General features: G+C 40.1%; 1 protein-coding gene across 4 annotated transcripts in view; it reads right to left on the reverse strand.

Moving 5' to 3' along the window:
- Window positions 1-410: 410 nt before the first annotated feature.
- DNAJC13 (DnaJ heat shock protein family (Hsp40) member C13) overlaps window positions 411-18,338 on the reverse strand; it is a 112,639-nt gene continuing 94,711 nt past the window's right edge. For 3 of the 4 annotated variants that reach the window (XM_080671760.1, XM_080671759.1, XM_080671761.1), the window contains 9 exons: window positions 18,054-18,166; window positions 13,788-13,957; window positions 13,589-13,631; window positions 13,042-13,215; window positions 10,940-11,119; window positions 10,510-10,650; window positions 8,943-9,086; window positions 6,250-6,349; window positions 411-1,256 (listed from right to left, as the gene is read on the reverse strand). In XM_080671760.1, the coding sequence (XP_080527886.1) occupies window positions 1,150-1,256; window positions 6,250-6,349; window positions 8,943-9,086; window positions 10,510-10,650; window positions 10,940-11,119; window positions 13,042-13,215; window positions 13,589-13,631; window positions 13,788-13,957; window positions 18,054-18,166 (1,172 nt within the window). In that variant the 3' untranslated portion in view covers window positions 411-1,149. Of the gene's footprint in view, window positions 1,257-2,161; window positions 2,271-6,249; window positions 6,350-8,942; window positions 9,087-10,509; window positions 10,651-10,939; window positions 11,120-13,041; window positions 13,216-13,588; window positions 13,632-13,787; window positions 13,958-18,053; window positions 18,167-18,338 lie in introns of all 4 variants that reach the window. The other variant, XR_013960780.1, reaches the window with a different exon arrangement.

Raw genomic sequence — 18,338 nt, forward strand, 5'->3', positions numbered from 1 at the left:
CATTTGTATATATTTTACATGTTTATGTTTTCTTGTAGTTTTGATCACATTAGAAGATCTAATTGGTGTTATTTAAAAGATCTAATGCTGAAATTGGTGTTATTTAAAATAGCCTCTCACTCTTTAAATTCTCTCCTCTTAAAAATTTTGGAATTAATGTCTCTCGCACACATTATTTATTAACAGCCCGACCCATTCCTGAATACTGTATGAAAAATAAATGAGACGCTGTCTATTCCTGGAAAGTTAGTTATGGCTATTAATGGAATTAGAAATGATCAGTATGTCACTGTGGCTATATGAGGAGCTGTGAACGTGAGGTAAAGTCTGTTTTCTACCACTGCTAATTCTGTCTCAGAAATAAAGATATATGAGGCAATCCAAGGGAAAAATTAAACTAGAACAAATATATCTCATTAACAAAGCAGTCAATTCCCTTTATTTTAAAATTTTATGTACACATATGAATGATCTGTATAATGTACATTCAATATAGAAAGCTTTATATATTTGATAATGTATAGAACATTTCACAATTACACTAATCTCCTACCGAACATCTTGACATCTGTTCTTAAATTTTTTGCTCAAGCTCCTTTCTCATTCAATTTGGAGCCAGTTGTACATACGATGTGGACTGTGAGCCTCGGGAGGGGACCAGTGAACAGATGCAGGGGCAAGCCCTAATAGTGTTCAACCATGAGAGGAGGCCAGCCAGGTGGACTCGATTCAGGAGAGGAAAATGCCCTTTTCCAGGAACGAGTGACTTAGCCCAATTTCTGTAGACTGTAGTTCAACCTCACAGTCACACTAATTTAAAAAAAACAACAAAACGTTATAAAAACTAGGAAGGTTTTGTCTTTTTGATTCACAGTCTTGTAAACAGATATAAAGGAGCAAAATGTGCTTACATACATCAAGAAAGAAATTCTTGGGTACCCACTTAGGTTGATCCACAGAGTGCTTTCTTATAGTGTGATACAACTGGAATCACTGACTTTTCCTAAATAAAAATATATTCATAGAAAAAGGAATAACACTGTCGTGAAATCAGGAGGAAGGCAGTAAGAGTTTGCTTCAACGTATCAGCTGGAGGAATGTGGACTGGGCACCGACTGGCCTTTCAGTGTAATGTCTCTCACGAAGATTTCAAGTCTGATAGCCAAGGTCGCCTGCCTCATGGTCTACGGGAGGCGGCAGGTTAGACATGACTGACGAGGATGTGCCTGCGGTAAGGTAGCCAGCAACTCCAGGTCCTGCAAGAGAGAAAGGAAAACACACCTTCTAGAGAGCACAGTCACATGGAAACTGGGACCTTTATAAAATGTCAGAACCCCATCACAAGAAGCTGATGACCTAAGAGAATTATCTAAAGGTACAACTAAGCCTTAACAAACAGCTATATAAAACATGAAAGTGCTGCTGCCTTTACTATGTGACAAAGTTAAAAATGATTCCAAAATTTCTGCTGGACAGTAACACTGCTGTGGAAATATGGAAAAATTTCCCTCCTCACATCTGGGAAGTTGTTTTTCAAAAAAATCCTGGGCACTGAAGGATGGTTATGTCAAATATTAAAAAAAGGGGGAGTGTGACAAACAGGAAAGAAACTCAGTCCATCCAAAACTCACACTTGATGAAATTCCCAACAAAACAAAACACTTCTATCCATCAAGTTAACCTATTTTCATTTGGTGCAAAAAAAACCCCAAAAAACTATTATAACAAGTAACACCAAATGAACAAGGGTTGCTCCACCAAGGTCTCAGAAAGGAAAGGCAGGCTTGGGACATGTATGAGTCAAAACAAGAGTGCTCCGGGAAATGTCTCACGAGTTTAGTTCCTGGTCTGCCTGGACTCTCAGTGTCTCCGCTGCATGAAAATGCTCTCCCGCCAGCCTTCATCAGGATGTGTCCTGGAAGCATGGAATGGCTGTAGGCCCTCTACTTTCTCTTAAACATGGCAGACATTTAATCACACCTGACTCTGCACAAACTGTACAGAGAACTTTACTTCCAAGACCCACTATAGCATAATACAAAAACTAAGCAATCCTTTTAGCAGAAATTACAGAAAACAAGGCAAACAGCTAGAGAACATTGAAGGGTTAGGACCAGAAAGGCAGTGGAAGTGGCATGCATTTAGCAAAATGGTTCTCTACCTGCGTCAGAGAGCTACACAGAAGTTAGCAAGCTGCCTGGCAGAGCGGATCTAAAGCCCGCTCCTGAGGTGAAGGGGGCTGCTGCCAGTTAGAAGGGAAGGAGAGACACCTGAGGGGAAAAAAGAAATATAAGCAGCAAGGGAAGTTGTGAGGAAGTGCAAACAGCAGAGCAGTTTGATGGGGACTAAAGCATAACAGGGACAGATGCAGGAAAAGGGGCCCAATTCAGACCACCTTGTTTTTCATCCTTACAAGCATTTGCATGGCGGATGTGAAACGGCTTGTTCCGCTGAGCCGACACTATATCTTGCATGTGGCTACTGGGCTACAAACAACAGCTTGGGGGAGCTGTGACATGCCACGCAGGTACCTAGGCCCTCAAAACCTTCAACTCAGAAATCTCAGACAAAGAATTTCCCCTTTTAAGGCCCAGCGAACCTGCCTACCAACCCTACCTTCCACCAACCAGGACAGGGGCCTCCCATGGCCTGCTCAAAAGAAAGACCTCACGGGTGGTGCAGCACGACAGCACACTGCCCACCACGGCCCATCACTCTATCGCTCTTGGAACCTCAGGCAGCAGTGAGATTACCAGGAAACTAGCAAACAGGTCTCACCAAAGATGCAACCCTTAGGAATAAAACGCTCCACACTCCAGATGGGTATAATTCCTGAGCACTTCTGATTGTGGGCTCAACTTGGTCCCCATCAAACAAGTAGATCATGAGACCAAATCATGAATGGTACGTACAGAAAATGGACTAAGGCTGTGGTCCTCAAGCTATGGGCTGAGGCACAGGCAAACGCACGGGACACTGCTGCAGAGTTTTAATCTGAGATACAGAGGCATCTGCTGGACACCATACACACAGCGTGCAAGGTGTTGGACATAACTACTTAATAAACTTAACTATTAGCTTTTCTTGTGGTCTTAGGGAATAGATGGAAAAAATGTGAAATGAGAAAGTTTGGGAACCTCTGGGCTAAAATCTAAATTGTGAATGATGGTCTTGAAGGATTATCCAGAATACTCTAGCCCTATCACCTGCCTCATTAGGAAGACAGACTAATTGCAGAATATTCTGTAAATGAAGTCTGAGACGCTCTCTCCCTCACAGCTTGGCCCCCGTGAGGATGTGTCTGGTGTCCAGGGGCTAGGTGTTACAGTCTGGCCACGAGCATGGGACAGACAGTGTGCTCTCCAGCAAAAGGCAGGAGGAAAGAGGAGGGGTTGCCAGAAACTCAGCAGGTGGCAACAGTGTGCAAGGCTGTCAGACTTAAAAATAATGAGGAAAGATGGAGACTTAAAGACCATCACAAAGGGAACTGCTCATGACGGAGCAGTGGAAGGAACATGAGCTTTGGTGACAACAAACACGGGCTTCTCAGCAGGGAAAACAGAAAAAGGGGGCTCTGCCGCAGCAGCGCTGTCCTTCAATGAACTGACACTGACCTCAGGGGTCCTTCCTGACAGCACTCATACTTGCTAACATTGCCAACATCCTGTCTTGGACAGGAGTAAAAAAAAGCAAAAGGTAATAAAAACCTACTCTGCAAAGCACTAATGGACTGGTTTGAGAGGCCCAAGAACTGTACCCTCTGTCCCTTTGATGACCTTAGGAAGCCAAGTTAACTGTCCCATATGTCTCTAATTAAGTAAATATGCAGGAGTAAAGTTTTTTCCTGTCCAATGCTAGCTCTTACATGTTGACATGCCCACAGGCTGCAGCGGTGGCCGTCAGCACGGTCACGGTGACACCAGGCCTTTCCAGGCTGAGGTTCAGACCGTCTCCCCATGACTGGATCTGTGTAAAACTTGCTGCCCCTTGAGCAGCCTAACAACTTCGAAGAAGTTTGTAAACAGCAGCCTTTCTTCATCACTAACCCTCCCTTCACACCCTGCAACTCACAGCTGCTGCTCACACCTCATTTCAGAAGCCACCCTGGGATCAAGTCAAAGGAAAGGCACAGACAGGAATCCTTACTCCCTGTTCTTTCTATACATATTAGGGGATTTGTATGAGGGTGAGGACCAAAATGGTTTCTAAGGGAAGTCTAGGTCTCTGAAGATAAACCCCTAGCTCTTCTGTGTCAGTAGCAAAGACCATTTGCAGTCTTTTATCACATCCAGTCAAATCAATGAATGTGAACTGGAATGGAGAACAGAAAGACTAAAAAGAGGCCCCCCTGCAAGGAAGCTTACAATCTACACCTTACTATTTTTAGGCCCAATTTTAAACAAGTTTACACTTAGCTAGAATAAGGCAGATTTTCCAATCATAACATCCCATATACAAAGTAATGACTGCACTGGCACAAAAACGAGTGTGTAAATGACTCTAGGAAATAAGAGTCTAAAGCGGTAAAGTTTTTGATGTTCCTAACTAGAAGCTATGGCTCTATCCCCAATTTAAAAGAGATGTGGAATAGAGCACGAGCATATTCCAGGGACTTCTCTCCATGGAAAGCAGAGGACAGGGATGGAAAAGTCGAAGGGAAACCTGTGGCACTCTGTTCCTCAATGTGCAAACACCACCTGCAGCCAAAGCACCACGTTTACAAATTATAGGCTCTGCTTAAGAATTCTAGTGGATTAATATTAAAGTGGTCACAATGGGGGTGGGGGGGTGGGGGGGAGTTGTATCACAGCCGAGTCTAAAATCAAAACCAAGCAAAACTTTCTCCCAAGTCCTCATTTCTGAATACTCAAGATTCAGTCTTCATGATGTATGATCTTCTATACTAGCAATCAGGATGATTAAAACAATTACATTGGTGTGAGAAACACGAGACAATAATCTTTTTCTTTCCATTTACCCACATCATCTCTGATTAGAGGATTCAGTGCTGACATTTTTAAAATATACTGTTGAACCTTGAGAAGTGAGGGGTTAGGAGTACCGACTTCCCTCACGGTTGAAAATTCAAGTACACCTATACCTGGCCCTCCTAATACACAGACCCCAACCTTGACATTGACCCTTGAACAACATGGGTTTGAGCTTCCAGGATCAACTGAAAACAATCCATGTATAACTGGACCTGCACAGTTCAAACCCACAATGTTCAAGAGTCAACTACAACTTCAGGCAGACGGCAAGAACCACATCATATTCTTAAGGTTAATTTCAACTGAAAACTTTTATACCAGAGACTGTATTTCATATTCAGCATATAGCAATACAATGCTGGGACTTCCTTTTTAAACAAAAGCCAATATGAAAATGAGTATTGTAAAATTATTTTGCAATTAGTATGTCAAATGGACAAATGTCCTGAGCTTCAAAACTGCATTACCTTTTGATCCCTAAGCAGTAAACATCCTTCCCTTTATGGTACCCAGATATTTCCTCCCCTGAGAGGACTATCCAGAAATATTTACTGAAAGTACAGATGAATCACTAGAAACGTAGAAGAAAAATATTTCACGTATAAGTGTACATATTAGAAACCTCAACTTATTTTGACAGAAATGGAAGGATGATACCATGTTTCTGATACTGTTAGTTCTTATAGTTCTCCAAAATTTATAATCTATAAAAGCCTAATATGCAAATTATCCCCAGGGGAGTTCGACTGGGAGATCGCTCGCTCGCTCGCTCGCTATGATGTGCTCTGATCACCAGAGGGCAGTGCGGAACAAAGGAAGGCCCTGGCCAGCAGCTGGCAGCCAGAGAATGGAGGCCCTGGCCAGCAGCCAGCAGCCAGGGAAAGGAGGCTCTGGCTGGCAGCTGGAAGGCCCCGATCAGCCCTGATTGCTGGCCAGGCCTAGGACCCTACCTGTGCACAAATTTCATGCACTGGGCCTCTAGTGTTTAATATAAACATTTTAAAATAGCCATGCTCCAAATGTAACCTATGACACCATTAATTACTATGATTAAAACTGAGCAGAGTCCATGATCCAGTCAGCACACAGCAGGTCACATGCTGTCCAGAGCTGAAACCTGAGGTCACTGCATGCCCACAGCACCTCCAGCACAGGTTGAGCTTAGGAAAGCTTCCAAATGCTATTTGTGTTCTAGTCAGGGCAAAAGGAAGGTCCAAGTTGCCATATGTCTTAGGGTAACCAATTAGGTGAGATTTACCTGTGAGGTATCCTGCTGTTTGTGAGTCAGAAATAAATAAATCATGTTTCTGATCTTTGAAGGCACTCCAGACTGAAGAACGAGACAGGATTTCATTTACCTAGGGAAGGAAAGGAAACTCTTTCAATATAAATAAAGTAAGGGCTGGATATTGAAAGATAGAACTAAAGAGAAAAGTAAACTTCCAAGACAAAAGGAAGAAGGCCAGCTGAAGTAAAATCAAAGATGGACTAAAACCTAGCATCCCTCAAACACTCTATACCAGGTACATCTCATTAAACCAGACACAAAGAAGATCCAAGTCAGCCTTCCCTCTTGGACTCTATTATTTGAACCTACAAACTACTGATCTGTATGTAATTTGGCAGGAAGATTTTCTTGTTATAGTAACAACTGTCTGACAGAGTGGTATGGGCTCATGAAGGACTCCTGAGAAAGAGACATGGGGAGAAGATGCTGCAAACTCAACCTAAAACTTACAGCTAAAACTGATAGCAGTCTTTCAAATTGCAGGTTGTGACCTATTAGAGGTTTATGAAGTCAATTAAGAAGATTGTGATCCACACACTCCAGAAAATAAAATAGGTTCATATAGAAAGCATCTGAGTATCACATGTAAATGGATAAATACTGTTCTGTGACATACACACACACACATATGCACACACATCTATATATATAAAAGCCTAAGCGACTGTTCATTCGACCAGTAGCTATGATGCGCACTGACCACTGGGGGGGGGGGGAGATGCTCAACACACAGGCATGAAAACATGGAACAGACTGATGAATCTCAGAGGGGGGAGGGCGAGAAGAGATTAACCAAAGATCTTATATGCATACCAGAGACCCGATGCACGGATTCTTGTACCAGTGGGGTCCCGCAGCCTGGCCTGCGGTATCAGGCCGAAACCAGTAGTCTGACATCCCGAGGAATCCCAGATTGTGAGAGGGTGCAGGCCAGGCCGAGGTGCCCCACCGGTGCACGAATCCGTGCACTCGGCCTCTAGTATAAGTATAAATAACATGTGTGTAAATGTCTACTGATATAAGATGTATTTCTTTCTGTGTGACAGAGATCTTTAAAAAATTTAGGATATTCCAATTTGGAGATTATCTTTGTCATATCAATGTCCACATCAAATATTTACTGAGCACTTTGCATGTGGCACCAGTGGACACAAGATGAGAAAGACAGCCTGTCTTTGGAATGCTTACAGTCTAGCAGGAGAGACAGCACCAGATAATGTCATGGTAAGCATAAAGTAGAGCTGCACATGGGGCCATGTGAGTCCAAGAGATTCCCTTTCCCACCTTGGAAAGAAGCAATAGTGCAAGTGATTGGTTGTGAAGGTGGTGGAGGAGCTCCTACTTTGGAAACTATCCTACTTCTCTCCTTCCCTTGGAAGTGGAAGGTGGTGTCAGGGTTACTCTGCTAATTTCATCAACAGGAGACCTGAGACAGGCCAGGGGAAGACAACTGCCTGTATATGGCACACAGGAGTGGCTGTGCTTGGCATTCAGAGCACCCACAGGCAAGCCTGTCCCTCATCCCAAATACTTTACATAAACTTATAGTTAATGACTGCAGCAACACATGTTCTCTCTCCTTTAATATCATTTTAAATTGTTCAAATGATGATACTGATAGAATGGACAATGGCATAAAAATGTTTCTTTAGTTGGAACACACAAACAGTGAATAGGTTCCTTAAAGGAAAGCTCTAAGTCAATTTAAACCCATAAAAAATATTGGTAGGTAAAAACAATCCAAATGTCCATCAACAGATGAACGGATAAACAAATTATGGCATATATACACAATGGATGATTACTTAGCCTGAAAACGGAAAGCACTGAGACACGCTACAACATGGATGAACCTCAAGAACATATAAGTGACAGGAGGCAGACACCAAAGATCACACAGATTTCACTTACATGAAATAACTGAAACAGAATTCATAGAAAACAGAGTGGGGCTCCCAGAGGCTGGTGGGAAGGAGAAATGGGGAGTCACTGCTTAATGGGAACACACCAATTAATTGTTCACTTTAAAATGATTAATTTCATGTTACCTAAATTTTACCTCAGCTTGAGAGAGAGAGAAAGAATTAGTAGATGGGCTATGCAGTAATACTGAATGAGGAACTCCTCAGAAGCAACTTAACCAATGAAACCAAAGAGGAAAATTAAATTACTGAATGGGCTTGAAATCAGCATATGCATGAAGTATATCTATGTAACAACAACAAAAAAAAGAAAACCAACACTTTATATGTGCTAATAAAGAAAGAAGATGAAACTAAATTGATGCTCTGTATCCTTTATATGTCATTATGGGATGTTTCATGAATGTGATTATCACTATCCAACAATAACTCCTAGAACTGAAAGTTAAACTTCATCAATACTAAATACTCATTATTCTTCATTGATGAAGAATTTCAGCATTTTTCTTCCTGAAATGGACAACATGCTGTTACCACACAGAAAAAGAATCTTCCTGGGCGACTACAAGAGTGTCTGGTCTGTGTTTTTTCACTGGTTAGAGGAGAGCCCTGCGAGTCCATCCTCGGTCTTGTGATCAGCCTGTAATAGCCAACAGACACACCCCTGTGCGTGGAACCCGAGCCAAGACCCTGAGAAGGCTTTGCTGTAACTGGCAGATCAGTCACCCTGTGCAGACTCACCTGTTCTCCATGCTGCAGGCTTCGAGTCATGGCCTTGAGGGCTTTAACAATCTGAGCCTTAGTGGCTGCTGGACTGTCCAGATTTTCGAGGCCAATGCCTTCAAGTAATTTCAAGAGGTACGGGACCAAATCTGCTTTCAGGGCCTAGAAGACAATATAATATTAAGTATATGTATATGCTGAAAAAATGTAAACCATCCATTGAAGAAATAATTTCACCCCCGGGGCCATACCTGCATTATTTTAATGCCTGGTGAAGAATTTTTAAGTATTTAATGATAATGGCATTCTTATTCAGTAAGATTTTAATCCAGACCATCAACTATTCTAAATACACACTGATTATTTTATTTAATCTTCCCATGACATAAGCACATTATTATTACTGAAGGAAAAAAAGTCAATGCACGGAGGGTGAAACATGCTGATAGTCACAGAGCCAGCAGTGATTGAATCTAGAGCTCGATGTACAAAAGCAAAGCTGGAGCTTTCAGCCCTGCACTGGGCTGCCTCCTCTACTGACATTACACTAACGGGCAACAATATCTGAAGTATCTTAAGATGTTTTTCTCAAAACATCAACCTTTGCTTTCATCATACATTTCCTATCAGCCTAATAAAAGCTAAATAACACCCTGGTTTCACAAACTTTTCGATACCTGTTCAAAAACTCAAAGGTTAGAGGTGGAAGTAATTAACATTAGTGAGTATACCTTTTTACCAATATTCTTATAACAACCCTGTGAGGTAGTCATAACTTTGTTTTACAGATGCGGAATCTGAGCGTTGTGAGGTTAAGTATCATGCCTGAGGTCACAGAGCCATCAAGTGGTAGAACTAACTCATGTTCTTTCCAGAACAAACCCTCCAGGCCCATTGTAATTGAGATGAACCCAGTACCTCTAACTTGCCTAAATGAGGTAGAGGAAATTTGAGGGAAAAGGGGGCTGGGAGAATAAGAAGACCACATAAGAAAGATATAGGGCCATGTATTCAGGCAAAGGATGTCAGATGTCACTTGGGTCACCTGGCAGATAATGAGAAACTGTTAAAAGGTTTTACGATAAAAGAGTGACCCAGTTATATTAAGAGTTATATTTTAGGAAGATCGCTGTCATAATGCTTTTTCATTTCTTGTATGTTTTTTGTTCCTTCAGTGTCTGTCTATATTGATACCCAACAAGTCTTATTTTCATTAAGTGGGTAGTCTATTTGAAAAGGACAAACAAAATCTTGGCATGTTTCTTAAATATGACTTAAGAAACAAAGGAATGAATAAACAGAATAAAATTCCCCAAAAAGGATACAGCAAATTTTACAAAACAAGCTAAGGAAAAACCAAAACTTTAAACATTGGTAAGATGTTTGGCACCTGCCCCACCTTGTCTGTGTACATATATACCTCTGCCTGTGTATGTGTGTGTATAAAATCATATATGTACAACCCACAAGTTACCTCTTCTGCCAAACCTCAATCAGGGACACCAAGCAGTGGCTGTTAAGTAAAAACTTTTGTGTCTGGTATGTTTTCTTTCCTAAAACAGTGCTGAATCTGGAAGTCACTTACTTGTGCTACTAATTCACTCTGCTCCTTCTGAAACATTCGATTAATTGCTTCACAAGCTAGACCAACAATATCTGGTCGCTTTTTCATTCCATTCATCAGTGGACCAATGGTCTCTAAAGATGCCATGGCTCGAACACACAACTAAGTGCCCAAAAAGAGATTGTTACAATACTTTACACACAGCACAGTAAATGCCATAAAAATAAAAGACATGAAAAAATCTACATTCAGTTCAACCTTAATAATGAACTGAATCAAATTCAGTCTTCTATTAATTAATATCATTAAACCGGCTTAAGAACTACTACAGTACCATGTAGCTCAGATGCAGAAAGACACACAGTAGGAAAGGGATTCATACCACACTGGACATTAGGAAGAGGAAGCATAAATTCTAGAACTATAATCTACTAAATGGATTCTTCAATACCTCATTTTCAGACAGGGCATGGATAACCCGAATGGCACTCTTAGGAATGGCATTGTTCCTATGATTCATCGCCTGGATAACTTTGGGAAGATGGCCCAATGGTGGGACTTGATCAGCCAGCTGAGGCTGTGCGTTGAAGAGACATACTGTAGCCATCGTCAAAGTTTCCAGAGTTTCTCCCTGGAATGTATAAAACAAACAAACTATAAAATATTGACACAGCTCTAAACATCCTTCATAATTATTTGGTGTTCAAAACTAGGGATCCACAAATTCTATATACTGATACTTGAAAACTGATTCACAAATCTTTTAAGAACAAACTTCCCCATCTTGATAAAAGGCATGAATTCAAAGGACTTTAAGAATGTCATAGTTCCCGGCCAGTGTGGCTCAGTAATTGAGCATAGAACCAAGAACCGAGAGGTCGCTGGTTTGATTCCCTGCCAGGGCACATGCCCAGTAGGGGGCAAGCAGGAGGCACCCGACTGATGTTTCTCACAGATGTTTCTACCTCTATATCCCTCTCCCTTCCTATCTCTAAAAAAATCATAAAAAAAAAAAAAAAAAAAAGAATGCGGTATCGCCCAGCCGGAGTGATTCAGTGAGCGTCAACCAATGAACCAGAAGGCCACAGTTCGATTCCCGGTCAGGGCATATGCCTGGGTTGTAGGCTCAGTCCCCAGTGCAGGGTGTGCAGGAGGCAGCCAAATTAATGATTCTTTATCATCACCGATGTTTCTATTCCTCTCTCCCTCTTCCTGCCTCTCTGAAATCAATAAAAAAAAATATTTTTAAAAAAGTGGTATCTTAATCTTAGCAGCCTTTCACTAGGCAAGGTCACATCTCATTGCTATTGCAGGTGTAAGGTAATACTAGAAAATTTTAGATAATGTTATAGAAATGTCAGTATCAGAGATCAGTTTCAGGAAAATGAAGAATAATGAAGTGTTTTCCCCAGCTCTACTAAAAATCTTACTATTTAACATGTCAGGATGCCATAATGCACTTTCTATTGTGCAAAATGGATTGTAAAGACATATTAACATACCATTATATGCAAATATAAATATATACATATATATCCATAACATAACACATCATAAGTAAACATGGAAATTGGGATGTGCCAAAAAGAAAAGTGACATAGGAGAAAATTGTAGTGTGCTTTTTCCCTTTCCAAGTTTCTATTTTGAAGATTTCATTATTTAAACAAGCTATATGTAGTAACAATCCCAGTAAAGAGAAAACATGACTCTGGAAATAGACAAATGTAAATATTTCTATAATACAAGTTTTGCTAAACTAATAATTTCTAAGTACTCGACACATGCCAGGCATTATGCAAACTACACCACATATATATCAAAACCCATTAAAACCTCAGCCTTCGTGATGGTGCTGTGATTACTCAAAAATGAGGCAGCTGAAGCCACCATGAGGTATTACTCGAGGTCACAGAGCTTAGTCAGTAACAGAACTTGAACTGGAGTTCAGGACCATCTAACAAGACAACTCAGGCTCTTAATAACCTCTCTCTATAGCCAGCTTCTAACAACAATTATGTACGTACCTCAATTATTTTCAATCTTTACAAATAATAGAACCTTACACATTATCAGGATTTCTAACTCACCAAACCAAGACCACGGCTACTTTCTCACAGGCAGAGTTCACCCATGCAGTTACTACTCTCGTCAATTTCTGTAACTAGGTCATTCCTGCCATATATGCAAAGCTGAGTAAAGAACGTGGCCTAGCAGAGCACTTCCATTTAAGTTTCTACACTGAACATTTAGGTTTCTCCTTAAAATTATACAGTCATGGGTAATGGGATGGCAGAAACCTTCTTTCCCAGCTTCTCCAATGGGTCAGAAAGAGTATCTTCTCAGTATAGACACCTACAACTGTGGTTCAAAAATAACCATTTTACCAAGGACTTTCACTTTAGAACATGCCGAAAAAAAGATGGGCATATTTGAATTTAAATGTGGCTGCTATATTGAAAGAGGCAATTAATTCTTAATGCACAGTCAGTGAGGAGCGTGCTATAACAGAAACACTCAGTGTATTTAGCAAACTATTTGATGACTGAAGCTTACATGAGGATTGTTCTTCTCCAGGAGCTCAGTTAATTTTTCTAGTAGTGCAATAAGAAATTCTCTAGGTTTTCTTAGAACCCAAGCTGGTTGTGCAATAAAGATTCTCAAGAAAACTCCTCCAACAGCAAGTTCACCCTCTGCTTCTCCAAACACCACAGTAAAATCTTCAGGCAACTTGAAATAGAGAAAGAAGCAGAGTCAAGTCCTTGGTCATCATTAGTTGTACATTATGCAATATAGCCAAACTCTATTAAAGACATCATTATGAAATTAAGTAGTTCTTAGTCATTAATATAATCAAATTATAAGTTTTATTGTCTCTTAATAAAATTCGGAAAAGGTGGTTTGATTAGCTACTTACTTTAAAAATGAGTATTCCTAGTTTTAGGTTTAAAATCTTATTTGCCAGAGGAAGTAGCTGGCCTGTCCCTCCCAACTCTACTTTAATGACTAAGTATCTAAGAGGGTGGCATTAAACTCAGCAGAAATTTTAAAATATAAGAACAAAAAATGCAAAATTTCTTTCTCTGAATGAAAGTATATTTACCTTCCAGTTTACATCCGGGTTGTCTCGCTGATTTTTAAAGTGCCTTGGGGGGAAAAATGGGGATGTTAAACTTCAGTCACAGGATACACTTTCATTAGCCTTCAGAGTAAGTCTCAGAGAGCTGACAATGGGGAAGACATATGCCCTTCCCGGTGATTTTACCTCAAGGCCAAAGGTTATGAGGCATATCTTTACTTACTCTAGCATCATTTCTCTAACTGTTGTGGACACTTTATCTCTGGAACTATCATTCCAAATTAACTCTGGATTTTCATGAGTTCCTTCAAAAATATGGACAGCAGCTTCAGGGCTGTCTCTCATGGCATCCATGAAAACGCTTGGCAGAAATTTCATTAATGTAAGTCGAACCTATATGAGGTTTGAGAAAAACAAAATAACCTATTGGAAACATCTCAATATTTCACTTGTTTTATATCTCTCTAAGATAGACTATTGCTGTAATTTGTGTTATGGCTGAAATGAGCAGTCACTATTATCCAAAAATCAAATTGGGTCAACAAGTAAATCTCGGTTTATGCAAAGGTAACTTTAACAAGCCTCATTATGACCTGCTCCTACTTACCTATCTAGTTTCATTTCCACGCTCTGCCTCAAATTTAAGAAACTAAGAAATTCAGTATCCTTGGTGTACAAAGTTCCCAGACCACACCCTTCCCTTCGGGACCATGCCCTGCACATGCCGTTCCTTCTGCCCAGAACACCCTTAGCTGGCCTATTCCTCCCAACTCCACTCCATGCTCCCCACCCTCAAAAATAAATTTTTCTTATGCTTTGTGTCCTACGAGTATTTTTAGTGCATTTATTTTGCTATACCATGTTTTATATTATACTGTGACTTTTTCCATAAAGGATTTTAAAAGAAGCTTTAAAAAAACACACATCCACACAAACTGAAAATTAATGTGAGGCATAGTAAGTACAAAAGCAAAATAAAAGTTGGGAAGGTAAGTTTCTCCCCTCAGGTCTTCACATTGTTCTGTCTCCTTCCTGTCATTCAAGTCTGTGCTCAAATCTTGTCTTCTGGAAACTCCCCCAGCCCAGGTGTCTTGCTCACTATTCAACAGCCCCTGACACATAGATACTCAAAAAATGTACTTGAATGAATGAGACTAATATGAAGTCAGTACACAAAGGAAACATTAAAAGCTCTGTACAATTGCTAGTGAGAGACTACAAATTTGTCTCTGAACCTACTCGCAGTCAATGAACTAAAGAAAACAATGTCAGTTACATGGCAAAATCTATAAAATAGGAATATGTCACTTTTCTTGATAATGACAGAATTCAAATAAGAAGTGATCACTTACTAGTGTGTATACACTTTCAGACATTTAAATAAAAAATTTTTTATATAACGCAAATCCTTTGATCAAACACCTTCAAGTTACTGTCTATGGCTGCTTTCCTGTTACAAAGGCAGAGTTGAGTATTTGCAAGAATCGTATGACCCACAAAGGATAACATAGTTACTATATGGCCCTTTATAAAAAAAAAAAGTTTACCAGCCTCTCCCTTACCTTACACCATGTGCAAAGATTCACTCAAATGGATCTAAGACATAAAAACAAGATCTAAAACTATTAATATCTTAGGAGAAAATATGGGCAGGGATTTTTGTAACTTTGGGTTAGGCCAGTGGTCGGCAAACCGCGGCTTGCGAGCCACATGCGGCTCGTGAGCCGCGGTTTGCCGCTCTGTTGACTAATGAGTTTGCCGACCACTGGACTAGACTAAATGTTACCGAATAGTTGGAAGCTGTGAGGATTAGGCAATTTTGGCATATTGTGTGCAAAGAGGTAAAGGGTAGTATATGACAGTGGTCGGCAAACTCATTAGTCAACAGAGCGGCAAACCGCGGCTCCCGAGCAGCATGTGGCTCGCGAGCAGCATGTGGCTCGCGAGCTGCGGTTTGCCCACCACTGGGTTAGGCAATGATTTCTTAGATATAACATCAAAAGCACAAACTACAGGAACAACAAAAAAGATAGTTTCAACTTCAGAAGACACCATAAAAAAAAGGAAAGACATCCACAGAATGGGAGAAAATATTTGCAAATCCTATCATCTGGTAAGGAATTGGTATCCAGACTATATAAAAAACAATTACAACTTAAAAGTAAAAAGACAAATAACTCAATTAAAAAAATGAGCAAAAAATGTGAACAGATAATTCTCCAAAAAAAAGATGTACAAATGGCCAATAGGCATCATTAGCCCCCAGGAAAATGTAATTCAAAAACCCCCAGACACCACTTCACCCCACTAAAGTGGCTATAATAAAAAAAGACATATAACAAGTGTCAGAGAGGATGTGGAGAAATTACAACTCTCACACACTGCTGGTGGGAACGTAAAATAGTGGAGCCACTTTGGAAAATAGTCTGACCGTTGCTTGAAATGCTAAACTAGTATTACCATATGATTCAGAAATTCCACTCTGAGAAATAAAAATACCTACCCACACTAAAACATGTCAAAAAAAGGTTCACAGGGATGAGGACAAATATGTGATACCTTAATCAATAAAGAAATTTAAAAAAAAATGTTCACAGAAGCATTATTCAGAGTAGCTACAAAGAAGAAACAATCCACATGTCCATCAATTGATAAATGGAAAAACAAAATGTGGTGTATCTACATAATGGAATTACTTGGCAATAAAAAGGAATGAAGATACTTGCTACAACATGGATGAACCTTGAAAACACTATGCTGAATGACAGAAACCAGTCACAAAGGACGACATACTGTATGATTCCATTTATGTGAAATGCCAAGAATAGACAAATCTATGGAGACAGAAAGTAGGTTAGTGGTTACCAGGTTCTGGGAAGAGGGGGAATGGGAGTGATCACTAAAGAGAATGTTGCCCCACCCCCAGGTTGAAAAAGATGTTCCAAAATTGACTGTGATTACCCAATCTATAAATATAATAAAACTAGGAGCCCAGAGTTCGATTCGAAATTGCGCGGCACCGCCCAACCTTGAGTCACAGGTCTGGCCCTGCCTCCCTCTCCAGGCCCTGCAACAGCTGCAGCTGCTGCCGGTCCAGCCCTGCCTCCCTCTCCGGCCTTTGAAGATCAGGCCCTCTGCCAGCGCAGGCGCACGGAGGCCCCTGCCATCCCGCCCCCTCCTCCTGTCCGGTCGACCCGTTACAGTGTCCCGGTTAATTAGCATATTTCTCTATTATATATATAGATCACTGAATTGTACACTTTATATGTGAGAATTGTGTGGTATGTCAATTATATCGCAATAAGGCTGTTACAAAAAAGGGAAAAAAAGTTTACTGACCCCAGTTCTAGAATCTCTTGCTGACACTTGTATTTTTCCTATATAGAAAATTTAAGTAAAAATATATTCATCTCAATAAAATTTGTTCCTCATTTATTTCAAAGGTCAAAAAAATTACTGAAGAGTTCAATGTCAAGAGCAGTACATATTTATTTTAAATACCTAAAACATTATTTAAAACATTAATATTAAATATTATAATTATGCACTACCCATCTCTAGCTTTAAGAAAACTCATTAAATATCAATATTCATACAGAATATTCATAGACCCTTTCTATAGGCATCCTAATATAGTCTCCGTCATCTCATCAACCCTGCTGATGACAGACTATTAACCTTATTCCCAAAGAACTGTTTCAGGTCTTGTGACAGTCTCAATACCTAGATTATGAGATTACAAGAAAATAATAACTGAATCCAGCTTGTTTTACTGATGTAAAATCAGACTCTGGAAGTGGGGACCCAGGAGCCTTTAGCTCATGGTGTTCCCACGTCTCTGCTGCTTAGTGGGCTGGCGGACATGCTTAAATGAGCACTATGTCTTAATGAGCTAATAACAGAAAGAGACTTTGACTCAGCTGTGTCTGGATGGATTCTATTTAGAGGTATCTTCTCTCATAACCTAAAGATACTTTTGTTCTTTCTTTGAGGGAGATAAGAAATTTATCATCATAATCCAAACTCTGTCTTAAAACTTCTCAATTTCAGCCCTGGCTGATTTGGCTCAGTGGATAGAGCATCAGCTTGTGGACTGAAAGGTCTCAGGTTCGATTCCGGTCAAGGGCATGTACCCAGGGTGTGGGCTTGATCCCCAGTACGGGGTGTGCAGGAGGCAGCTGATCAATGAGTCTCTCTCATCATTGAAGTTTCTCTCTCTCCCCCCCTCTCCCCTTCCTCTCTGAAATCAATACAAATATATATTAAAAACAAACAAAAACTTCTCAATTTCAGTGCAGGCTTTCTTGACTATAATTTTTCTCAAACTAGTCATTACAGGAACAATTTTCAGTTATGTCAATCTTCCAACTTTCACATCATCATTTCCTTACCCTCACCTTCTTGGACTTTGGTAAACTTCATGAAATCAGTATCAAAGTGACAGAGCTTTAATAATTAATTTCTTCCTAAGAACCTATTCTGTGCTCACCTTTGGACCTATTAGTTTATCTGCTGTCATTTTAGCAAAAAGTTCCGCTGTTTGGGCTCGAACCTGTGGATGTGTTGAATTGCAGAACATATCTAGTAAATAAATCAAAGCTCCTATGAAAGAAAAAGAGAATTAGTATTTATACTATACATAAAAAATATAAATTTTTAAGTCAGTAGAATTCATTTTCAACTTTATTTTAACTCAATGCAATTGATATTTTTTAAAACCACAAGCCTTCTAAAACATTCTTCTAGTTTATAAACTATACAACGTGTCATCATT

This window comes from Plecotus auritus (genome assembly GCF_963455305.1).
Source record: "Plecotus auritus genome assembly, chromosome: 6".
Taxonomy (NCBI): domain Eukaryota; kingdom Metazoa; phylum Chordata; class Mammalia; order Chiroptera; family Vespertilionidae; genus Plecotus; species Plecotus auritus.